Here is a 24,278-nt window from a genome sequence, read left to right as displayed (position 1 = left end):
TAGCGGTAACAGCCGCAGCATTATGAATTGTAGACGTGGGCAACTCAGCGCGAGAGAAGGCAGTAATCCCTTCCCCCTCCTTCTGCTACTCCCCACACAGAAGTCTGTGCAGCCCAGAAAACAGGAAGCAGCATGCTGCAGAGTGCACTGTATGACCCTCCTCTTGGCTCTCATTGCCGAGGCCTTAGATGAAGGGCGCGAGGAAAGGGAGGGGATGGGCGAGAAGGCGGTGGCGACCAGCGTCGCTTCCCCGCGAAACTCTTGCGGTCGCAGGAGAGGAACGCTTCGGCTGACCGGCACTTCACACAACAACCGGGGGCCCCTCATCATCACGTGTCACCCTCTCGTGTTGCTTCTCTTCAGTACTCGCTGTCCTGAAGCTTCTCCTCTTTCTTCCTTCCCTCCGATCTCTGCTCCCCTCCCCTCCCCCTCGCACACACGCACTTACCCCACTGCATCTTACGGGGCATTGAGTCACTGAAAAAGTGAGAATAGATAAAGGCGTCCTGTTTTCATGAAGCGGTACGCGCCATTCCTGCATGGAGTGCTCGCGCTGGATCATCACATCCGCCGCTGCACCTCCGTTGGGGTTTCGACGCTGCGCACCGCTCGCTGCTTCCAGTCCTCCGTTGGGGAGCAGCGCTCCGTCGCTCGGATGAGCAAGTCCGCCTACCGTCACCCGCTCGCACCTAAGGATCCGTCGCAGCGCAACGTCACAATACCGACGAACGCAAGCCGCATCGCTGCCTCTGCCGCTTCTCCGTCGTCCTCTGCTGCACTCTCGGCAGAGAAGCTCAAGAAGCAGGCTCAGAAGGCGCTGCTGCTACAAATGCAGCAGGAGGTGCTCTGGGAGGGAACCGTAATCGACGACATGAATCACACGTTGGTTCAGCACTTTGTAACGCTCAGCAGCAATGAAAAGTACCGGCAAGCACGGCAGATGCTGGTCGTCGGTGGTCGGGCTATGATTGAGGAGCTGTGCCGAGCTGGATACCGGCCACGCCACCTCATGGTAGAAGTCGGCAAGCCAGTTCCGGGGTCATTCCAGGACCGCCGCGACACCGACATAGTCCTTATGGACCGGGCTGTCTCATCTGCCGTCGCGTCCGGCGCAGACGGTTATGTGGGTGACTTTGCGATCCCGACGCCGCCCATGAAGGAGCAGCTCATCGCCAATCACCAGCGCCTCAACCGTGTGCTTGTGCTCGACAACGTCGATGACCCTGGTGTGCTCGGCACCCTCCTTCGCACGGCCTCGGGGTACCAATACGACGCAATCATCGCGACAAATCACTGCGCTGACTTGTATGACCATCGAGTCATTCGCGCAGCCCGCGGGGCGCACTTTCAAACCTCCGTCCCGATCTACACATTGAAGGAGGAGGACGGCGATGATGTCTATGGTATGTTAAATCACATCACGGAGCGCAACAACCTCCTGCCACTTTGCTGCGCCGCACAAGCAGACGCTGCTGACGTGGACGGTGTCGGTATGCGCGCGCAGCCAGGGTTTGTCGACGCTCCGGAGGCACCTGCCGGACGTGTCTTTCGGTCTAGCGTGGTGGGAGCCTCCCCTGTTTCTCTTCCGGCACCGCTGCAGCGCGATTCCTCGTATGAAGTGATGTCGCGTGGCCTCCGTGGTGCCTCACGGGTGAGAGAGGAATCGCTTTCGGACTTCTGCCTTGACCGTTTCACGCGCTCCTCCAGCGTCGAGGATGACGCGCAGAGCGGCTATATTCTCTTTGCCGGCCCGAATCACAAGCGGAACATGATCCGTCGCCTCGCAACAAGACTGTCGCGGCCGACCACGCGACTGCTGCTCGAAAGCCTGCCGAACCCAAGCGAGGTGCCGTCGGACCTGCTCATTTCGATGTCCGTCGTCCTCTACACCCTCCGCCCACGTGGGAATTGGGACTACCTGCCTGCGCAGACGAAGCAGGAACACTCCTCGTTGAACTTGCAGACAAAGTATGCCTCGGTGGACATTGGCGTCAACCGACTGAGCGTTTCCGCTGATGACATCAATCTCGACGAGGCACAGCAGCGAGAGCGCGCGCACCAGGCGAACGAGTTTATGCGCTGGCGGCGACTGACGCGCCGCCGTGGCAATGACTATGATCATTGGTTAGAAGCCGAGCAGCGGCGGATACAGGCAATGATGAGGCGCGATCGGCAACGCCGTGTCGCGCCGTGGATGCCATCACGCAAGGTCAATACAAAGCCGATGCCAGACTGGGTGCCGAACATCATCGACGAGTACCGCCAATCACTGGATCGAGATGCGTTGACGCACGAGCGCGACAGTAGCTTGAATTGCCAGCATCAACCGAAATGAGCTCTGTGGGAGACACCTGTTGCTCTGGCCGTGGCGTCCTATTGGGAACGTTCGCCTCTGCTCTTTTTTCTTTTTAGCGATGAGGCCATGCCCTCCGCCCATGCCACGGCTGCTCGCTCGGAGAAGACTCCCTTCACTCACGCACACGTATGCACAGATGGTTGGTCGTGTGACGCACGCAAAAGCGCCGCTTGCCTCTCCTGTCGCACGTCCTGCACTGCTGTCACCTCTAATATATATATATCTTTTTGCGAATGAGAGTGGGATGGAGCTCTAACGTAACACTGCAGCCGCGGAGAACCGGAGAGACCGAAAAAAAGAAAACGGAAACAAAAAGTGCGACGTCGGTAGGCGACCCAGGATGTTCGCCCGTATCCCTCTTCTCAGCATCTCTCGCTTCACAGCTCAAGACTTTATGCGGCACAGCTGATCCTGTAAGGCTCCTGTTGCGCTTCCTATGCTGTCGAACCCGCGGAGCGCAGGTGCTTGCAGAGGGGACTCCACGCGAACGCCTCGCTGTCTTCTGCGTCTTATTCCTCGCCCTGCCCTGTCCTGCACTCATTGCCTCACTTGCTCACCTCGCCTCTCCCGCGAGACGCGGTGCACGCCGGTATGCTCCTCCTCGCCCTTTGGGGGTCGCACTATCTGCGGTCTTTGCGCATCCAACTACCGAGTGCGGGGTTTTGGAGGAAAGCGCTGCTTACATTCCTCCCGTGACTCTCGAGAAACCTTCTGTTTCGCGCATGTAAGAGAGGGGACCCCCCACACACACACATAACCGCTTTCCTGCTCCACGAGACTGCATCCTTAGGTTGTTGGCAGCCCTCCGCGACGTGACGGGGAGCCACTGAGACGGTGGTTGGTCTTCGTGATCCGGCCTGCGCCACGCTAGGGTGCAGTCATGACGCTGTATTCAATCTACGTGTTCAACCGATATGGGGACACCATCTACACTAAGCAGTGGAAGCGCACAAGCGCTGTGCAGCACGGCGAGGACGGCCTCGTCGCCGGCTTTGTCTACACACTTCAGCACATCAGCTCGCAATTGTCTTCCACGCAGGGCGGCGGCTTGCGGGCCGTGCACACACCACTGTACAAAGTGCACTACACGGAGACCATGACAGGCTACCGGGTGGCGTTGTTCACGGACAAGACAGTGAGCACGGCGCTCGCGCAAAGCACTCTATCAGAGCTGATCAAGGACGTGTTCATCCGTACCGTGACGAAGAACCCTTCGTACCGACACGAAAAAGGTGTGCTGATTACTGGAACAGAGTTTGAGCAGGCGATGGAGGCGCTCTTGCGCCGCAAAAAACTGCTTCCCTAATTGGCTGATGATTCGTTCCTATCGAATATGTAAGCGATGTGGTCGAGGTGCGACCTCTGTGCACCTGTGTTGTCAGCGGTGCTCTTACAGGGTGCGAGCTGCCGCAGGCAAGCGTCTACGCGCCCCCCCCACACACAGACACACACGACTCTCCTCCCCTCCCTTCAGCCGTCCAGCCAGTCTCTCCCTCAGCGCCGCCCTCTCCTTGAGGACCGCCAGAAAGGGAATGAAAAGGGGGAGCACATAAAAAGGTATCACTTCTGCACACATAAAAGTCTGTCTTGTTTCCATTGATTCCTCGTTTCTCATGGAGCGGGCATCAGGAACAACATCGACAAGATCACGCCAGGAAGATGAGAAGTGCTGCGTGCGGGTATGGGAACTGCCATCGATCACCCCTTGCCAGTGGGCTGCTATTTGCGCTTCTACAGCTCCTGGGTTTCTCATGGGAGAGCCTCGAGAAGGCGGCCGATGGGCGAAGGGAGTCGGCTCGACCGACTGCATGTCATCGCGGCTCTTGTTGATTTCTGTCTGCTGTTGATACCGGAAGGACTATGGCGTTTGCCGCTCGCCTCACCTCTTTTTTTTTGTACTCACACAGCTCTCTTTCTGCGCGCCTGCGCTTCTTCGTCCCATCGGCCCAGCATCGCGGCCTTCACACCGGGTTTTCGCTCCCCACTCTGTGGGGCTGCTGTGCGTGCAGATGAGATAAAGCGTGCGCGCACTTCATCTCCCTTTTTTTCTCGAATGCGGTCAACACATTGTGCCTTCCGTGTATGGCCCTTCTGCGGACGCCCGTTTCAGCAAAGTCCCTTCCTCTCTTCACGTACACCTCGCTGCCCCGCGAGCCATGAATGCAACTCTCGTCGACACCCAAGGCCGCGCGTACCGGTTGAAAGCAGCTGAGGGCGCTGAGCGCGGCTCCTATGGTGCACTTTTTTCACGAGCGTCAACTTACCGTGCGCAACGCCTCCTCCCGCAGCGCACGGAGGGTATCTCGCGACCAGCAAAGGGCAAAACCAGCAAGTCGTGCGCGGAGTCATGGGAAAGGGATGTGCTGGTCACCTACATCCCCCTCACCACCTCTCTGCAGGAGTCCGCGAGCACATCCGAAGCAGTCTCACTGCAACTCGTGTTGCAGAACGTCCGCCTTCGCCGGCAAGTAGATCACCCATATCTGCGAACGCTGATGGATGCCTTCTACACGGACCAGACACTAAGCTCTCCAAGACCGGCCAGCGATGGAGCTGATCACGTGGGTGTGGAGAAGCGTGCGGACGCGTCGCCTGAAACCGAGAAATGCAGGAAACGGAAAGGAGCTACGCCAGGGAGCGGAGGAACCCAGTTGGTGACCGACACCGCTGCACTCACCGGGATCTCTTCCCCAACGATAACGGCGCTCGTTGTGGTGGAGGACTACACGGAGGGCTGCTCACTTTCGGATTACGCGACCGCGGTGGCCAAGAGGCTTCTCTTTCAGGGCCATTCGAAGATGCTGCAGAATATGGCGGTCATATCCTACCAGCTCGCCCAGGTTCTGTTGCACTTGCACGCTGTCGGGCATGTGGTGTGTCGCGATATCCCACTGGACAGCGTGCGCCTAGATATCAACAAAGGCTGTGTGCGATTTCGACTTCCTCTCAGTGCTGCGGCGATGCTCGATATGGCCGAGGGCTCCGCCGGCTCCTGTCAGGCGACCGTCCTGACGTTGCCGCACTTGATGCCCGAAGATGACTCCCCCAGCGGCGTCGCAGGGGAAGGAAGAAAAGTCGTTTGCGCTCCAGAGGTGAGCAATATGTCGTGTTGGGGCGAATCCCCGGCAGCTCCAGGCGGTGCGCTCCCTCTTAGCGCTGATGTTTGGGCACTGGGGCTTCTCATGCTGCAGCTTGGTTCTTTAAACCACGTGGACTTCTCTGCGGCCACGAGCGCTGCGGAACGCCTGGCCGTGATCCGAAGCCATCTGCACCACCTTGCGGCACTGCTCCCGCCTGAAGCGGGGGAGGACATGGTCCGTCTCATCAGCGACTGCCTGGCGCTCTCTCCCGCGAGGCGCCCGACGCTTCAGGCCCTGCTCCAGTCCCGCGCTTTTGCGAAGTATCACTTCTCTACAGCCGCCCAACGAAACGACGCAGCGATTCACCTCGCCGAAGCCGTGAGGGCCGTCTACCAGAAGGAACCTTCGCCTCCGTCGATGGAACCCACCGCGCAGCTATCGCGCAAGCGCGACGCCGCAGGCATCTGCCTTCCTAATATGACTGTGGAGGGCTTCTTGATGTCCCTATCGCTCGAGGATCTTAGCTGGGAGACTCCACAATGCTTCCGTGACACGTTTGTACCAGTGGTCGAGCCTCCCGCGCAGACAAGGAACCCATCTGCGCCGCCAAGTGACAGTGCGTCTCCCAAGTTGACCACCGGTGGCACCACGCCGGTTTTTGAAGGGCCGCCTCCGTCTCTGGCAATAGCGACCAAACAAGCACTACAGGATGTCGCGCTTCTGCATGACCAGTACCGTGCTCTTGACGCTGCCGCCACGCCCATATCCTCCCCAACGACTTCATCTGCACACCAAAGTGTATGGGCAGCGTGGAGGGAACGTGTGCGGCACACCCGGCAGCTGCCGCACGATGTCACCAGCACCAAGACTACCATGGAAGAGCTCGCGGAGCACTTCGCCAAGCTGGAGCACGCGGAACCCAGGTTGTGCTTTCGCTTTATAGAGCTGCTTATGGAAGGGTTAGAGAACTGCCCGTCAGATGTCACCGCTGTCACAGACAGCGTTGTGCTGGCCGAAGCACTCCAGCACACATCTGCCACGGATACAGCGGGCGCCAGCGACGCTCCACTGGTGCGTGACGACTCCTCTGTAGATGAAATGATACCACACGTGGCGCCGATGCAGAAGGTGACTGTCTTCAATGTCGCCGAAACGGTGCGTGTGATGCCGTCCATGCCGGCGCACATGATCTCATCCGACAGGGCTGCAAACACGTCTGCTGTCCTCTACAACTCTTGGCTACGGAAGCAGCAAAAAAAGCACCTGAAGATGGCCGAGTATTGATCAGGGTAGGGAAGGGGGTGGAGAAACACGACAAGAAGGGCTCGGCGTGCGCACCGGCCTGCCTGCCGCTCGGTGTGCACGCGTCTGCCTCGTCTGAGATGGAGAGGCTCTCCTCAAATGTTTTCCTGTGTTCCGATTGTCTGGGCGGCACCATTCCTGATATACGCTTTACTGTGCGCCCTCCCCTTCCCCTATATTCTCGGGGACCTGAGGGAAGAGAAAAAGGAAAAAGAAAAGAACCGTCGACAGAGTATGTTTCGAGCATCGCAGCGGCAACGCCCGTGGTGGTGCGTCTCTTCTCAGGGTACGCATGCGCACCTGTAGAGAGGTCAGGGATAAGCATCTTTTCGCGCGTGATCTGCACCTTGATGCGGTGGGAGCAGCCACAGACGCTGCCAGTCTCCAGCGCACACAAGCGATTTCCTCACCCCCGCATCGCGCAGCGCATTCTGTTTCGGCCCCTCTCTGCACGCATGCGCGCACATACACACAACGCATATGGCCCCCACGAGCCTCGCACTTGCGCCGTGACCAGGTGCTTCCCCCCTCCTCCCCCCTCCTCCTGCTTCCCACCACGGCCACCGGCACGACCTCCCTCGAACAACAACAACAGCAGGAAACAAGCGCCCCCCTCCTCCCCCCAAAAAACGAAACAAATTAACCTTTTGCTTCGCTGCTTCCTCCCCACTTCAACCATGACGAAGTTAGTTCGAAAGCTGAAGCAAATGGCGAAGAAGCGAGCGCACCGCAAGACCGTGCAGAAGCGCAAGATTGAGCGCGCGCAGCGGGAGCTTGAGCTTCGCAGTGCGCAAAAGTCGCAGAGGCTGGAGGACGAGGTTGATCGCGAGATGGCACGGCTGAATGGAGAGCTGAAGGACGACGCGAGAGCCTGTGCTAGCGCCAGTTGCCACGACTCAGATGGCGAGGCGACAAAGGCGGCAGTGAAGCGGGCGATGGGCATTGTCGGCGACCTCGTTGTGGACGCCCCTGTGAAAAGCAACAAGAAGCAGCTGACGCGAAAGCAAGCAAAGCGCAAGCAAAAGATGTTGGAGCGTGGGCTGGCGGTGAGCGACAGCCTCTCCAAAAAGTGGGACCATAAGAAGCGCTGTATCAAAGTGCGCGCACAAATCCGAAACGAAGAGTTGCAAAACTGAGGTGGGGATCGGAGGATGCCGGGCCGAGTGTGACAAAGTGGTTGGCCTGTCGTCCAGAGCTCCGTGGATTTAGCGGGTACGCTTCCAAACAGGGGGAGAGGCGATGCATGGCCCATACCCCCGTTTTCCACGGCGGCAAGAGGGTGCGGACGACCTCTCTGAGCTCGCACCTGTATGGAATCAAGTACCCATTCGAGGTGGCGCGAGAGACAAAGTCATTCGCCAGCTCGCTGACTGCGGTATCCTTTGTAAAGAATGAGGAGTCTTTCAAGTGCCGGTACGGTCTCCTCGGCAAAGGTGTGCGAGGAGCATCCTTCCACGTGTCGTGTATGAGGGCGTTGTTGGCGGTATGCCTTGGTGCTGGTTAAGAAGCGCTTCGGCCTCGTGCCATCCTTGCTGGTTACAGCAAACCCACGGCGCTATAATCTGTATGCGGCTTGAATGCAGGAGCTGCTTGCTTGTCTGCAACGCTACCGCAGCGGAGGACACTACCTTCCTTCACCACCATCTGCAAAGGTGAGGCAACTGTGCGCGACGGACCGGCCTGCGGGCACGTAGATACCTAAACCTGTGGACGCACGCTAATCAGGCGAGAGCTTTCTGCCGTCTCCCCTCTGTACTTTGTAGTGACTCAAAGCCTGCGTGTGTGTGTGTATGTGTTGGGTGGGTGGGGGAAAGGGATGGTGGGCGGTGGGCGCGGGCGGCTGACTCGCCAGGGCTGTCGCGTCACTTACTGAGCTCGGTCTTTCGTGGTGCTCCTCCAACCATGGCGCGCATCATAAGCCACACGGCTCTTCACAATGACGAAATTTCTCTGGCCGCCTCCTTCTCCCCCCTCCGCCGCCTTCATTTTCGTTGGGGCCTTTTTCTTTTTTAACTTCCAGTGCGTGGAAGTGCCTGTCGCCGCCTTGCACAGACCCCACTCCACCATCTCACACGGCGATTGCCCTTACGCGCTGATTTGCGCTCGCCGGGCACGCTGATCTCACGAATCACCGCCAATCTCTTCCATTTCTCGCCATTCCTCGAGAACTAAAAGGAAAAAGGGACGCGTTGCCCAGGGTTACGCACGCGGTGCCGCATTACCTTCGTGAGCGGACTAATTGACTGAGAGGCAGCGCACGCCCTCTAACACATCCAACTCTCCGCTCTAACACGCCTCTCTGCCCCTGTGGCCCTGCTGAGTCTCGCAGCTGCATCAAAGCTTTCGCGAAAGTGAGCAAGGGCACGCTCAATACGAGCCGCTCTCCTCCAAGCCGGTGGGTCGTAAGTGTTGTCGGAGCTTTGCGAGCTCGCTCGTTTTGGCTGCGTGAGGGTAGCGGTGGCCGTAATTTCTGTGCAGGCGGTGTGTGAGACTGCTTCGCTTCCTTCGTTGGCCATTGAGCTAGCCATTTCCTCCGGCCGTGCCGATTGGCTCTCCGGCGCAACCATTCCTCTTTCGAGGTTGCTTTTACCTGGGCACAGTCTGCATCACGCACTTCGCCAATGGAATGCCACGCAGCTTCAGAAGCGGCGGACCTAATAGCTCCTGCGCCGGGCCTGCCGGCAGCTACATCTCCCATAGCGGCAGCGACGGTGACAGGTTTCGACGAGGACGATGTTCTGACGCACGCTGGGGGCGCTCACGCACCTGCAGCCATGGCTCTCACGATGCAGGCGTTGTTTGGCCCCATCTTCCAGGCGGAGGAATTAGACAAAGCGGCGGCAAAGGATCCTGGGCTCATTGACACACGTTCCATCCTGCAGGACCTCTTCGGCGGAGGCATCCGCGAAGATGACGTGCGCCTCTTTCAAGAGGAGCGCTACGGCATCGAAGCGCTGGCTCGGGAGATGAAAGTAAACAAAGAGGTGCTGGTGTGCGAGGAGGGTGCGCGGTACTTTGGCAGCGGCGGCGCCAACGTACTACGTGCCGATCAGGCCGTCCCTTTCACGCTCCTGGAAAGCTCACTGCCAGAGAGTTGGCGTGAGAATTGGGAGAAAGCAACGACGCCGTCCTGGTTGTTGGACATGCCTGTCATCTTTCCCAACCGGCAGACACTGCACGCTGACCCCCGTCCTTGCGACCCGTCAACATGCGCATACCTGGAGAGCAATAAATTCATGCTCTACACACCCAGTAACGTGCTGCGATGGAGCGTCCATGAGGGGGGCGTCTCGAGCAATAGCCGCATCGTCCACTGGAGCGACGGCTCCATGACGATGCACATTGGCAATGACGTGCTGACGCTGCTACCCTCGCAGGAGTCCACGCTGAATCTGCTCGGTGAGGCGCTGGAGGTGGGCAAGGCAGGCATGAAGATTGAGGCTGTGATTGCCTCCACCGTGCCCGAGAAGCATCTTACCGCGAGGCTAGGGGAGGCGGTTTCGATCGAGGCTGCCCTCGCGCAGGAGCGTCGGCAGCGCGAAATCGAGAACCGTCACCGGAACTTGCCGTATGCGGACTCTCCGATGCCGCCCATTGACTGGGCTCATCCGCGCAAGGGGCGCACAATTCAGGAAGAGTTCGTGTGTGAAGAGTACGAAATGCGCGAGCGCGAGATGAAGCGGCGCATGAAGGATGGCCGTCCAATGACACTGGCAGAGCAGCTGCAGCTGGAGGCACGGTTGCAGGATCATGTCACAGGTACCTCGACGGAGCAGCTGCAGGCTGAGCGTGAGGATCAACTGCGCCAGGCAGCACTGAAGACGGCGCTGCGTGCAGGGAACCGCAGCCACAAGCGCAGCCGGTTCGACCGCGATCTCGATCTGCATGGTGGCACCGGTAATGGGCAGGACGTCGGTGTGGACCCGTTCCTGAGGGACAAGGAGGATAACGGTGCGCATGACGACGATGAGGAGGTCAGCGAGACCGACTCATTCGAACAGCAGCTGGCGGAGATGTACGCGCGCAACAATGCATCCGAAACGACGGCAGCAAGTACCAAAAAGGGGTTGACGGCAGAGGCGCGCGGCTCTCGGTACGACGGGCTAGCGGCTGCCCTGCGTGCGCTGCTCGCGCATATTCCGTTGAACGCTGAGGCGTTTGCCTCCGTCGACGGCACTCTCGCCTTCATTAGTCTGAAGGACACACCAGAGGACGTGGTGAGGACGGAGGTGCCAAAGATGCTTGCTGAGGTTGCGGCAGAGCTGCCGACAGTCAGCACGCAGCGTGTGCAGGAGGAGCTCGCTGCCCTCTTTCCTGGCGAGCTGTGAAATGAGCGTAGCGCAACGAGCGGATAGGGCTGCGAGGTGTGTGGTGCAAAGCACTGAATCCGTGTCCGGCTTTGCTCTTGAGCCTTTTCTTCAGAGCGAGGTCTCTGGCGTGCGCGACGGATTCGATGCCGACCCACTGCATGCCCCTCTTTTTTTCCAACTTCCAGTTCGTTCGGCTACTTCTCCGCACGCCCGTTTGTTTCTATGCTTCTGTGTGCGTGTGTGTCGAAGTGCGCGGGTCATGAGGGAGGTGGACAGACAGCTCCCCCTCCTCTCCCCTCCCTTGCAGGTGCGCACGTGCGCGTTCTGTGACGGCAACGTCCCACACAACTACTCGGCGACCTGTTTGACTTCTCTTTTTCATGACTGCATGTGATATGAAAAAGAATACGAGATGGTGCGTGGTACACGCTCCGTGAGATGAATACCGTCTCCTCTGGAGCGATACGGATGTGTCGAGGTGTGCGCACATCAGGGGCGATGGCCGCGATACGCGCCGCCTGTGCGAACTCCTTGTGTATTGCAGTGTGCACGTGTAAGCCCGAGCTCCTGAGGCTCTGCTCATATGGAGGGCGCGCACACGCACGCTTTCTCTCTTTCATGTGTGATCGCGGCGAAGTTCTCCCCGTTGTTGTTGCTCTTGTTGTTTTTCGGGATGGGAGAAGGTGAGGTAAAGGAGGGCTATCGGGAGGTGGAGAAGGGGCAGGCGGGACTCTGGCGGTACTCCTTGTGTGCTTCCCTCTGTGGGTTTTACTTGGCAGCACACCACCCCCTTCGAAAAATAAAAAAGAGGAATCGGAATGAGACACAGAGCTTCTGCCTGAACAGGTGAGGGAGGAGACAGGAGAGAAAGAATCGTAGGGTGTTTTTTTGTTGGTGTGTGTGTGTGTACGAGAGGGCCTTTCGCCTTGTGGTTTTTGATCCGGTGCCGCTGTGTGGTGCTCTTCCAGTCCCCTTTGGTCCATCTCCTTTTTCCTTCTTCCATGCACACACGCACGATACGTTTTTTTTTGGCTCACGTTACCTCACCTCGCGCGCGTGCCCTTTCCTTTCCCTCGACAGACTGGTGTACACTGTCGAATCGGTTTGCCAAAGAAATGCACCTCATAGAGGGACAGAAGGCATTGGGAGGAAAGTCGATGGGTAAGGACAGAGAGTTGTGGAGATGAGCTGCAATATGGCGCACTCGTCTACGTCGCGTCTTATTGTAAACGAATCAAGTAGAGGAAAAAAAAAGAGCAGCTTCAGCGGCAGTCAAGCCGGGCGTATGAATTACAGATGAAGCGAGCACGAAATCAGGGGGGTGCGGCAGGTGGACGTGAGAAGCGTTGCAAAGGCTGGTGGATGCGTAACAACACTTGTGGCGAACGCCGCATGATGTGGGATCTCGCTGCCCTCGTTCGTTCATGTGCTAGTGCCAGTGCTCTGTCTCGGGAAGTCGGCTTCTTGCGTAGTACGTGCACGCCATGGGAGCGGCAACAGCAACTGAGGCTGTGAGAAGAAAAAAAGAAGCCGCTGGCAGGACGCTTTCATCGCATCCAGTGCCACTTGCTCCCTCTGCCACTATCCTATACCTTGACCTCTTGATGTCTCTCTCCATCAACCAGTAGCAACACGGCGTGCGTGGTCGTTTGCAGGAAGTCCCCCGAGTCCAGAAGTGCATAGGGATCGGCCGAAGTCCTTCCGCGGACCGCCTTTGCCCAGCCCTCTTGATCATGTGCAATTCTCCAGGGCCTCCGCTGAAGAAACGAAAACCACAGCCTCTGCCGCAGACAGAGCCGCTGCCCATCTACCTCGACTACAACGCCACCACCCCGCTCTGCGAAGAGGCCTGGCAGGAAATTTGTCGTGTGCGCAAGACGTGGGGCAATCCCAGCTCCACACACCCCTACGGTCTTGCGGCGAGGTACGAGTTGGAAGGGGCCCGCAAGAAGGTGCAGGCAGCACTGAATGCGCCATCATCAGCGTCTGTCATCTTCACCTCAGGCGGAACAGAAAGTAACAACCTCGCCATTCTCGGTGGTACAGTCGCCCTGCGTCAAAGGCAGCCCCGGAGACGCTATGTCGTGTCCACAAATGTGGAGCATCCAGCAGTGGCGGAGGTGCTGAAGTTCATGGAGGGCCACCATCTAGGAAATCGCCTCCCCCCTAGTACCGTTGACGGCGCCGAAGTCGCGTCACGCACCACGGTGAAGGCGGTGTGTGTCCCGGTGAACCCGAAAACCGGCTGCCTGGATGCGTGGGATCTGCGCGCGTGCCTGAAGCGACTGCCTGGCGGTCCTGAGTCCGTCGCCCTCGTCTCGGTCATGTTCGCGAACAACGAGATCGGAGCCGTCAACGACATTAAGGGGCTGTGTCGCGTGGCGAAGGAACTCTGCGGGTCTGACTGCCTTTTCCATACCGACGCGGCCCAGTCGCTGGGGAAGGTACCGGTAGACGTGCAGGAAACAGATGTCGACCTTCTTTCAGTCTGCGGACACAAATTCTACGGCCCGAAAGGAGTCGGCGCGCTGTACATCAAACCAGGTGTGGAGGTGCACAACATCCTCTTCGGCGCCGGGCATGAGCGCGGCATTCGGCCTGGTACCGAAAATGTACTTCTCGCAGCGGGCCTGGCCGAGGCGCTGCTTTTCGCGAGTGAGAATCTTCACCATTTCTCGGCCGTCATGCGGGAGACCCGCGATGAATTGCTGCGTGTGCTAAAGGTTGAGCTGGCAGCACACGACATGGGCCTCGTTGTCAACGGCAGCGTCGCTGTGGCGCTACCCAACACACTCAACTGTGCCCTTTTCAAACGGGTACCGAACACGAAAACGGGCTCACCAGTCACCTACATCTCAGCCCAGCGGCTGATTCTGTCTACGGGAGATGAAGTGTGCATATCAGCGGGCTCCGCTTGCCACTCCACGGCCGATGAAAAAACAGAGGTCCTTGTCTCTGATCCGCTTCAGGCGATTCAGCTGCAGCTGGACCGTGCCATTGGTACCCTGCGCATCTCCACGGGGCGAACGACGACGGTGGATGAGGTGCGACGAGCGGCCCGAATTATTGCGCGGCGGGCGGCTCAGCAGTTTGCGGAGTGACGAGAGAACCGTCTTTCTCCCTCCCCTCCACCGAGAGCAATGCTTTGCGGGCAGCGGCCGTGGCGAGGCGCTTGTGTGTGTGTGTGTGGGTGCGTGTGTGTGTGTGTTGTGACTCCAGCGGACGAAACAAATGCCTTCTGGCGGTCGAACGGCGGAGGTGGGCATCGGTCCTGCGGACAGGCGATCGCGTCCGCATGATTAGCCCGAAGCGGCGCCCCCGAAAACGGGGGCGAAAGAGGGTCCCGGTGCAGAGCCCTGCCTTCTTGATGGTTATGTGCGACCTTTCGTACAACAGCCGCCCTCTTCCCCTTTCTCTAGGCACCACCTGCGATCTTTTACGAGTCTTCATCACTGAATTGCGCGCGCACCCGCTTCTCATTTGCCTTCTTGTGATAGTCGCACACGGACCCCGTGCACATGCATGCCTCTGGCATGAGTACCGTGTTCTTCTGCGGTATACCATGCAGCCAACCGAACGGTTGGGAGGTGCATCAGGCGCCTCCGGCGGCAGCGCTACAGGGGTATCCGGGCACTGCTCAGTTTTCTCTCGAGGTACACGAGCTGAATTTCTACGCAGATGTGTACAATGAACACCACGCGTGCTGTTGGCCGCGGCTAGTGCTCGACACTCACCTCGGCCAATCCGCCGAGGAGGTAGCGCACGCTCAGGCTGCGCGCAGTGCGTCTAGAGGCTCTGAAGGGCCCTTTATCGTGCCGCCCTCGGTCGCCGATGGTGCCGCCGACGCCTCGTCTGCACTGTACATGGACCACGTTTGTGCTGTCATGAAGCAGCTGTATATGGCGCAACTTGAGAAAGTGCCCCGTGCCGCGTTTGCGCGCCGCGCCCTGTTTCATCAAGGAGTGCCGCCGGTGTTACGCTGCCACGAACACAGCGACTCTTTCGTCTACGTAATGAGTGGACAGCTGCGGCTGTTTCACAGATGCCGCACCGGCAGCTGGCGGAAGGGTCGCCCGTGTGAGGGGCACCGGCGTCACTGCACGCATGGGCCAACCGCCGACCACCTCGCGCGTGACGTCTTTCCTCTCGTCCTTGTTATGGCGCCGGCGGACGACTGTGCCCCGTACGTCGACGCGGAGCCGCCTGTCGCCTCTGCAGCGACGCAGTGGCGCACGAAGCCTCTCGTGCTGGCACTTGAGTCAGTGGTCGCCGTCCAATCGCGTTCTCCAGAAGAAGCTGGCGAAGAGGATGAGGTCTGGTGCGCAGCCTATTCACCCTTCACCTGGGTCTGCAGTCCGCTCGGAAACCAAAAAGTGTCTGTGCTGATCAAGTCCACCGCTGCACTGCGCCGGATGCCGCGAACGCAGCCGCACGATGCGGTGAAATCGGCCGCCACTAAGCGAGCCGCTATGGCGAGACGCCCCCCACCAACCGGTTCTGAGCTGGGGGATCCGCTGCAGCCACTTGGTCTTTGCTTCACCGTGTACGCCTCCTTGTACACGTGTGAAGCGGCGAAAGAGCGGGTGTTTCGGTCACTAGCATCCAGCGATGTCTACAATCTTCATGTGACAAGAAGCATGCGCTTTGGCCTTGGTGGGCCGGACCTCTACAAGCGGGCCGTGCTGGGCGCGGATGACGAGGCGCTCTCACACGCGCGAAGCCGCCGGCCTGCCCAGCTGATGCGACTTCTTGACGAAAAGCTGCAGCTTGTGACGGACACAGCCTCAAGAGCGAGTGAGTCAGACATGACAGGGACCGCTGCCGCGGGCCATGGTGCGACGAGGGAAGTCGCGAGGCCACAGATGTCAAAGATACCGCGTCGCGAGAATGACGGTGAGCCTCCGTCAACGGGCGGTGATGCGGGGTCTCAGGAGACTCGCTTCGTGCCTCTGGTAACAGCATATCGCATCGCCGAACTCCGCACAGTGAGACCAATCGAGCGGGAATGGTGTCGGCTTCCGAAATCGATCACGCTCGCTTCTATCCTCCGACAGCCGACAAGCAGTGCCTCCCCGCACAGCGGCTGGCCGCTGCGTGTAGGTCGCCACACAAGCGACGGCTCGGCCCCCGCTGCGGAGCTGTCTTCGCTGGCAACGCTGCAGGAGCTAGCGGAGGCACTGCGCAGTGTGTCGCCATGACGCGAAGCGAGTGAAACGCCATTGTTAGTTTTTCATCGATGTGTGAGCGGCGGCTCTCTCTCTCGTGCTTCGCACTCTCAGCTCGCCCACCCCTTTCTAGTCATGCAAGTGTGAGTGTGGGTTCGTATAATCCGGTAGGCCTGACAGCTCCTCCACAGACGCTGAGAGGGAAAGCGCGGAGACAAGGAGGAATTCCTCACAAGTATGAGCGACATGCCCCACACGTGAAAGGCTGCTCGTGATTAGGCGTGGCCATGTGCTGGAGGGGGTGCTGAGACGGACGGAGCAGTGTGTTGAGCCCACTGAAACGATATTCCAAAGCTGCGCCGAGCTCCGGCGATGGCTCTCGTGAGGGGGGAGTGTGCCTCTCCAGCGTCTCGTGTGTCCGCGATGCTTTTCTTTTTCTCCGTCATCTCTTCATCGTCTCTCCTCCCGTCGACGCCGCTGTCCTTCGCCTGCAGTGCCTCGCCCTCTCGATCGCCTCTTTCCTTCTTCGCCTCATCATCTTGGCGACCGTTGCTTCGAGGAACGTAGTCGACATCCGTAAGAGAGGTAGGGGAGTGCTGGGAGGGGGCAGGTGACTCACCTGAACGTTCCTCTCTCTCTTCTTTCTTCCTCCCTCACGTGCCGCCCTCTACCATCAGAAGAAAGTTACGCCCACAACCGCTCTCTGCGGCGACTGTGGTATAGAGAGGGTTAAGTGCACACCGGCGCATATCTCACACTCCATCGCTGGGTACCTGCGGCCTCGCCTTGTATCAAAACGAAAGGGAGCCACGCACGACTGCAGATACACCGAAGCATTCCTAAAGCTGCGGCCGCCCGAAACGAGTAGTGCAGCCCTGTGCACCACGGTTATATAAATATACAGCTCTATCCAGTACGCCCACACTGCGGCGCAAAACCAAACGCCTCTCTCTCGTGCTCTTTCGCTTCACGCGACTGCACCTAAAATTACTCCTTTCATCTCTGACGTCACAGCAGCTCTCCGCCTCGAGCGGCCGCTGCGATTTGTCTTTTCCTTTTTTTGTGTGCTTGTTAGCGGTGCCTCCTCAGACGCCACTCTGAGTCCTTCTCCTCCGACGCGTTTTGTCTGCCTATGCGTGGGTGGCCAGTGCCACTCTTTGGGTGTGTACCTCTCTTTCAGTCGCTTGCACAAGTGCCTTCACCCTCGACGGTGTCTTTGCCTTCTTCTCACTGCAACACGGCTCTGCCTTACTTCACTCTTTGTTCATCTTTGCGCTGACAAAGGCATTTTTCTCCGTGTTTGTGTTCCTCAGCGCCGATTTTGCTCTTCGCGTGCGCTTGTGTGTCCTTCCCTTCCATCTCCACATCCTCCGGTTTGGAACCTGTCCACGTGGGAGCTGCGCGTCTTTTTCGGTCTCTCTCTCCATCTCTTCCTGTACGCCCTCCTCCTCCGCCCCTTTTCGTCTCTCCCTCTCCCTCTCTAAAGTCAGTTCCCATTAGTGTTGTGCAGTTGTGTCGAACGTGCTTTTTTTTACAGCTTTCTTCGCGTGCGTGCGTGTGTCAGTGGTGCTCACGCTGTCCGCTTTCCCTGGGGGTGCTGCTTCTCGCACACCGAAGGGGTGCCTTTTTCACAGTCCGTCGTTGCCTTCTTCTGACAAAAAAATACACACACACTAGAAAAAAATCACCAGAGAGAGAGAGGCACGTCGTACTACCTATAGTACGGGGTACTGCGCACAACACACATCCACCTTTCTCTCTTTCTCTGTGACTTTAGTTATCGGTCAGAGCTCTCCTCCGCATAATGAAAGGAAAGAAGAGAACATCGTCCTTCTACACCAACATGGCGACGCTGTCGACCGTGTTGGTGTCGGAGTCTCTGTCGGCGACACTCATGATGCCCTTTGTGGGGTTGTTTGTGGCGCACCTAGAAGGCTTTTCGCCGAGTGAGGCGGGGTACGTATCTGGCCTCTTGATTTCCGTTTTTCAGCTGGGCCAAATGCTCACAGGGAAGCTGTGGGGGACGGCGAGTGATCGTGTCGGGCGGAAGCCGATGATCCAGCTGGGCCTCCTCACCAACGCCATTGTATCGATCTTCTTCGGGTTGAGTCCGAATTTGAAGTTCTGCATAGTAACGCGCTTCATTCAGGGCTGCGCTAACGGAAACGTTCTGGTAGCCAAGACGGTGATAGCTGACATCACTGACAAAGAAACGGAAGGCATCGGCTTTGCCGCGATTAGCATTTTTTGGGGAGTAGGCTCTGTGGTCGGGCCAGCGCTGGGCGGACATCTCTACGATCCGGTCCATCACACCATCCTCGGGCCGTGGCTGTTTCCTGGCGTGGCGGAGGACAGCGGCAGCATCTTTGTCGTACATCCGGCGCTGCTGCCGTGCCTGTTGATCAGTGCCTTTTCTGTTTTCACCCTCATCGTGATTTCGAGGGTCTTGCCGGAAACTAGCCGTCGCCCAGTGGACCCGTTCGTCTCGCTGTTCATGTCCACTACGTACCGGGAGCGTCGGTCATGTGACTTGCCAAAGCGACGAAGCACCGGCTTTTTGGATCGTTTCTACAGTGGCGAGCACGTGGCTGCTGTCGAAGATGAAGATGAAGATGAGGAGGCTGCGGCCGAGGACACTTGGCACAACGTCACGGTGGCGAATGATTCGGGCGGACGCGTCGTCGCGGCTGCCTCGCGCCCTGCGCCTATTAAAAAGATGTCCGAATCCGCGAACGGATTGTCGGCGCCGGAGAGCCTGAACCAGTTTGCCGCGCTCCCTGTGCTGGCGAGGGAATCAACTGTGCAGAATCCAGGTGGCGGCTCCGGCCGGTTCGGCCTTTCGGAGCGGCACACGCCCCAAGCGGCGTCTCAATCCACTGCTGCGAGCGCCTTTCAAAACGCGCGCAGCTGTGAGGACGACGTTCCTGGACAGCCGCGACACCTTGACGAAGACGCGTCTTTGTCGCTGCTGAGTCCTGCTTTAGAGCCGCCGAGCAAGGAAAAGATCGGGACGGAAAGGGCGCTTTTATGTCAATTTCGAGACGGCGCGTCCGACAGTGGCTCACCGACGCGGACAACCGAGCCGATAGTCTTTGGGTACCGGGAGGCGTTTGCGCTTCCAACCTCGAGGACTGTGATGATCATGTACATGTGCATCGCCTCCACCGAGAGTGCGCTGCTGGAGGTGATTCCACTCTGGGCAATCGCCGAGCGCGAAAAAGGTGGCCTCGGCCTCACGTCCTCCGAAATTGGAGCTCTCTTGTGTGCCTCCTCGTTTGTTTACCTCGCCGTCAGCTTGGCCTTTAGCCGCATCTTGAAGTGTGTAGGCGGCGCAACCCGGCCGCTGTGGGACTTTTCAGCGCTTCTTTGGTGCGCTACTTGCATCCTGACACCCTGCTGCGCATATTTGACAGACAAGTCCACCATGCTCTACGCTGCGGTAGCCGCCACATCGGCGCGCGAGATCGGCCTTTCATGGTGCTACTCGATCATTTTCATGTACGTGGTGCGGAGCGCGCCGGATGAGTGTGCCGGCTCCATCAATGGAATCGCTCAGTCCATCGCCTCATTCTCACGCATGGTGACAATGACGGTGATTCCTCCGATCTTCGCATGGTCGCTAAATGGCGTCACGCACCCCTACCCGTTCAACTATCATTTTGTTTTTTGGATTACCTGTGTCCCGCTGCTGCTGAGTTTCGTCATGTCTTCCATTCTGCCACTGCGGGTGTCCGGCTGAATGGCACATGTGCGGTCCGTCGAGTAGCCAGGTTTGCCGTGTGTGCACCGTTTAGTGTTTGTCTACGCGATTGCTGGTCTATTACCTGGGCGCATTTCTTTCTTTTCGGAAACGCGCACTCCCGTCTTCAAGAGGATTCTGTGTGTGTGTGTGGGTGTGGGTTTGTGTGCCTTCTTCGTTTTTTCACTCTCTTGGCTGTGGTGACGTGTCTCCCTGGCATGGGCATAAGTCCTCTCGGAAGCGCCGGCAGCAGCTCGCATTCGCGGCGCGATGGCGCTCGACGGTATGCAGGTGGGGTCTTTGCTTTCGATCTTGATCTCTATGGCACATGTGAGCGCCGGTACTATACTCCCCCACCCCCGCACACACACACACACTTATCGCTCTGCTACGAGGCCACCAGAGTCCAAAGGGGAGATGGAGAGGAGCGTTGGATGCGCGAGGGAGCCTCTTTTTTTTTCCAGGTTCTCTTCTGGCTCTTTGCAGCTTTCCCCCCTCCGTTGCTGTGCGCACCGGTTGTGTGGCCATCGAAGGACATAGCGAAGAAGCAAATGCGGGCTCAGGTCAACTTGTGTGGCTTACATGCAGTTCCAGCTCGTATCGTACTTTTTGTTTCCGCTTTCCTTGAAACAGTGGAGTTGGTGTCATGACCTTTCTGTCTCTGTCTCTCTCGCCCACTCAGACTCGGTTTTACAAGTGTCGAGCGGGATGTTCCTAGAGGTCAGGTACGCAAGTGTGCTTGTAGGACTGAGAGAGTATCTGGAGAAGGAAGCCTGCGCCACACGCACTTCATGGCTCTTGGCGGAAAGCGCGGAAAGATCCCCTGGTCACTTCCGAGGACAGCTCTGCAGAAGCTGCTGCACTAGCGCAATGCTACTGCCGATATAACTTTCGACAGCACTGCGAGAAGGAGTCAGCGTGCACCGCAGAAAAAAAAAGAAAACACAGCAATAACACCAACAGATGACCACTTTGGCGCGTACGAAGTATCGGTGCAAAAGGGAGGCGTCGATCTGTTTTTCCCATTCTGGCCTCAGATTACCATTACGTCTTGCTCCGTCAAGAGCGAAAAAGTCAACTGCCCTTCTGCCGTTTAGGATCCGTCGCATGCCGTTGTGACGCGCTTCCAAGCAGTGTGTGTGTGTGTGTGCGTGCGTGCGAGTCCAGTGCTGATGGCAGGCGATGCGGCAGCGCCTCTCATGGAGAAGTGAGAGAGGCGTTCCTACCTGCGAGAGCCTTTGGCATCCCATTGTGACGGCTTTCTCCGTGTTTAGATGCTGTTCGTGTCTTCATGTGAAAGGCTGGGCCGGGGGTGGGGGAAGCATCCCGGCATTCCGCTTCGCCGCACTCAACACCCCTTCTCCCCACCGCTTCCATCCGTGAAAATGGCTTTCCACGTGGCCCCTCATGAGCTCACTCGCAGCAGCGTGTGCGGGCTTCGATGTGGTGGGAACCTTCTCTCTCTCTTGAGGTGCCCACTCAAAGATGGCGGCGTTGGTGCACAGGCGCAGAAGGGCCTACCCGTATCGAGACCCCTCCCTTCTATATTGGCTGCAGTTTCTTCAGCGTATGCCGCTTCGACAGGAGGGCGTACGCTTTGGCCCGATGCCATTTTCGCTTTGATGACCATTCGCACAGTTTCATACTTCAAGTGCCATCCGCCCCCTTCTCCCGTCACTCCACTCCCATGCACCGGCCCCATCCTTTTTTTTTTCACCTGGACGTACCAACCGATCCTTGGGGCTGCTTTGTCTTGCGCGCGTCGTTGAGTACTCACCTCACCCATGACATGCTCACTCGCTTTATCAGAGAATGAACCGTGGGCGATGCGCAGGGGGGCATTAGGAGAGAGGGAGGGCCATGCGACTTGTCCTCCTCCATCCTTTGCACTGCCGTAACGTGTTTCCCGGTTGTGCTATTTTTTTTTACTTCCCTTATGTGCCCTCCGCTTCTGTTTCGGACGCATTTCTGTTCCCACCATCAAAAGTCGATTCGGTCTCTGATAATCTGTTTCCACCTTTCGTAGCACGGCGTTTGGTTCTTCGGCCCAATCACGAGTCGTTTCTGCGGCGGTTTCATTGCTTCACTCTTTGCACCGTAAAGCTTCTCATACGACAAAGTTGGTGTCTGGATGCCCTGTGTGCCCCTTTCCCGCTGACACCAGCGCAGCCGGTGGAAGGACTCTCTGCACGCTCGCTTTGGGATGATGTGATGCAGACATTGCAGCCGCGGCTGTGCAAAGAAATGGGTACGCCCCTGCAAGGTCTCCAACACGTCCTCATGGTGATTACCGTTCTCAGCAACATGCGCTCACTCATAGTGGCGCCGTTTCGTCTCATTCTCGTCGCTGTCCTCTGGGGTGTACCCGTCAGGGAGGCAGGAGGTGCTTGGAGGCGACAAGACAGAAGCTCGTAGCCGACTAGTTTGCTCTTGAGGTGAAATAAATCAAAATGTAAGACGATCTGCACGGCAAGTACGGCCGCCGTTTCCCACTCATCAGCGGCCTCTTCACCAGCGGGCTCATGATGCTGGGGTTTGGTCTCAGCACGAGTGTGTGGATGTGCGCCGTGTTCCGCTTCATGCATGGCCTCTTCAACGGCAACGTGATGGTGGCCAAGACGATGATGGCGGACATCAAAATTTGCATAACTTCTGCCGATGACTTCTCTTCTATGTGTGCGTTTGTGTGTGTGTGTATGTGTAAAGCGTTTTGGCTTTTGAAGGCGTTTCACAGGGTGTTTTCTGTGGTGAGAACCTCCTCACCGGCCGCTTCACACTCTGCATGCCTTCCCTGAGTGATCCATGACGAGAACAGCCTCGTTGGCATCGATCTTGTCCGCGTGCTCGTTCCCACAGCACGTATCTACATGATCAGATGAGGGACATTGGTCGCATCCGCTGCGATTTAGCCCTTCTCCCCCCCCCCGGCACACACACATACACATACAAAAGCGCGGCGGCGGCCATCGATTGTGTGCCGCATTTCCTCACATCAGCGGAACAGATCGAAGCTGGTTTAGGCGCCTTCGGCACAGACGAACACGGGCGACGAAGATGCACCGGCGAGGGAGGGAGGAGGAGGGGCACTGACAACAGATTTTTTTTAGAGTTTCAGCCGTCATGTGCATCGATTTTACTTTTCTCGAGGCGCGAAAGTGCCTGGCGGCGGTCGGCAGATGCACAGCAGCTTGGCTGGCTGGCTCGTGCGTCGCCAAGCGTCTCAGGCTCGCTCATCTCCTCATACTCAAGGGTCATCTCTGCACACCATGAGGCTTCCGCATCGGCCCGTCACCTGCGTTTCTCAACCTGAGCGACGCCAGCGGCGGTGGCGCTCTATCGGCGTCGCTTTTGGCACTGCGGGCAGTGCGGCTTGTTCCGCGAGGAAGAAGGGCACGCAGGATGTGCGATCGGTGACCAACGGATGAGCCGGGGCAGGTGGGGAAAAACCCCGATGAGGCGCCTTGGCTACCCTGCTGCTTACTCCCACCTTTGCCCCGGCAGATGCGGGGGACAGCTGGCGATCTTCTTCACGGACGTGAGGGGCTGTGGGCTCATTTCCTTCTAGGACGCGGCGAAAGCCGCTCCTTAAGGGGGCCGAGGCCGACGATAGGCCAAGCTAGCTACCTTGTTGCGGTGTGCAGTGCCCTGCTCGTGGCAGGTAACATTTCCAGCTGCCTTCTGGAGGAGTACGACGCGAGTGCGGCGGCCCTGTTCCGAGTCGGCGTCTCCGCAGGAGGCACTACAGTGCCTCTTTTCCAGCGCTCATGTCAGCGCCTGCGGTGGCGTGCGAAGTGGGTGTACTGGTCCGCCCCCAGGCCACCCATGCTGCGTGTGTGAGTCCTGTGATGCGGCGCCCTCACCGCCGTACTGACCGCCTACTCCACTGCATCGGGTCACGCTTCGCCGCATATGCGCATCAGTCGATCCTCTGGTGCACTCAAGCGACGCTCTCTCGCTTGAGCGAACCGTAAGCGGTGAACATTTGTTGACCATCGTCTACGTGTTGTTCCTCCTCCTAACCATCGTAGCCCTTGCTGTCGGTGCTCTCCCGCGATTCGTACGCACGAAACAGGCCAGCATGCGCACAGTCGAACGAGCAGGCACCGTACGTGGAAAAAGCCCTGCAGGACGTCAACCGCAGAAAAGGCGGTCAATGCGCTCATGCGCGTTTGCCAATGTGACTGCTCGCTCTCCATAATCTATGGAATATGACGATCTCCGCAGCTCCTCTGCGAGGCGGATCCCAGGCGCAGCCTCTTGTTCATGCATGTGGGCCGATGTGGCCATAGTACTGCTTGCGCTTGGCGTACGCCTACGGCAAGTGTA

General features: G+C 58.3%; 8 protein-coding genes across 8 annotated transcripts; all 8 read left to right on the top strand.

Annotated features, from left to right (window-relative positions):
• Nucleotides 1-514: 514 nt before the first annotated feature.
• LSCM1_01047 (uncharacterized protein) lies at nt 515-2,335 on the top strand (the record flags this gene model as incomplete). Its single annotated transcript, XM_067318673.1, has 1 exon — nt 515-2,335. The coding sequence occupies one exon, from the start codon at nt 515-517 to the stop codon at nt 2,333-2,335; it is 1,821 nt and encodes a 606-aa protein (XP_067174778.1).
• A 901-nt stretch (nt 2,336-3,236) lies between these two features.
• LSCM1_01046 (uncharacterized protein) lies at nt 3,237-3,662 on the top strand (the record flags this gene model as incomplete). The annotated part of the gene is made up of 1 exon (XM_067318672.1): nt 3,237-3,662. One exon carries the CDS (start codon nt 3,237-3,239, stop codon nt 3,660-3,662), a length of 426 nt encoding a protein of 141 aa, XP_067174777.1.
• An 850-nt stretch (nt 3,663-4,512) lies between these two features.
• On the top strand, nt 4,513-6,720 carry LSCM1_01045 (uncharacterized protein; the record flags this gene model as incomplete). Its single annotated transcript, XM_067318671.1, has 1 exon — nt 4,513-6,720. One exon carries the CDS (start codon nt 4,513-4,515, stop codon nt 6,718-6,720), a length of 2,208 nt encoding a protein of 735 aa, XP_067174776.1.
• Nucleotides 6,721-7,415: 695 nt separating this feature from the next.
• On the top strand, nt 7,416-7,874 carry LSCM1_01044 (uncharacterized protein; the record flags this gene model as incomplete). The annotated part of the gene is made up of 1 exon (XM_067318670.1): nt 7,416-7,874. The coding sequence occupies one exon, from the start codon at nt 7,416-7,418 to the stop codon at nt 7,872-7,874; it is 459 nt and encodes a 152-aa protein (XP_067174775.1).
• A 1,485-nt stretch (nt 7,875-9,359) lies between these two features.
• LSCM1_01043 (uncharacterized protein) lies at nt 9,360-11,066 on the top strand (the record flags this gene model as incomplete). Its single annotated transcript, XM_067318669.1, has 1 exon — nt 9,360-11,066. The coding sequence occupies one exon, from the start codon at nt 9,360-9,362 to the stop codon at nt 11,064-11,066; it is 1,707 nt and encodes a 568-aa protein (XP_067174774.1).
• A 1,715-nt stretch (nt 11,067-12,781) lies between these two features.
• Nucleotides 12,782-14,149, top strand: LSCM1_01042 (uncharacterized protein; the record flags this gene model as incomplete). The annotated part of the gene is made up of 1 exon (XM_067318668.1): nt 12,782-14,149. One exon carries the CDS (start codon nt 12,782-12,784, stop codon nt 14,147-14,149), a length of 1,368 nt encoding a protein of 455 aa, XP_067174773.1.
• Nucleotides 14,150-14,566: 417 nt separating this feature from the next.
• Nucleotides 14,567-16,246, top strand: LSCM1_01041 (uncharacterized protein; the record flags this gene model as incomplete). Its single annotated transcript, XM_067318667.1, has 1 exon — nt 14,567-16,246. One exon carries the CDS (start codon nt 14,567-14,569, stop codon nt 16,244-16,246), a length of 1,680 nt encoding a protein of 559 aa, XP_067174772.1.
• Nucleotides 16,247-18,017: 1,771 nt separating this feature from the next.
• Nucleotides 18,018-19,952, top strand: LSCM1_01040 (uncharacterized protein; the record flags this gene model as incomplete). The annotated part of the gene is made up of 1 exon (XM_067318666.1): nt 18,018-19,952. One exon carries the CDS (start codon nt 18,018-18,020, stop codon nt 19,950-19,952), a length of 1,935 nt encoding a protein of 644 aa, XP_067174771.1.
• Nucleotides 19,953-24,278: the final 4,326 nt, after the last annotated feature.

This window comes from Leishmania martiniquensis, chromosome 35 (assembly GCF_017916325.1).
Source record: "Leishmania martiniquensis isolate LSCM1 chromosome 35, whole genome shotgun sequence".
Classification (NCBI taxonomy): Eukaryota; Euglenozoa; class Kinetoplastea; order Trypanosomatida; family Trypanosomatidae; genus Leishmania; species Leishmania martiniquensis.
The sequence above is the reverse complement of the archived record's forward strand: the minus strand, read 5'-3'. Positions and strand labels throughout refer to the sequence as shown.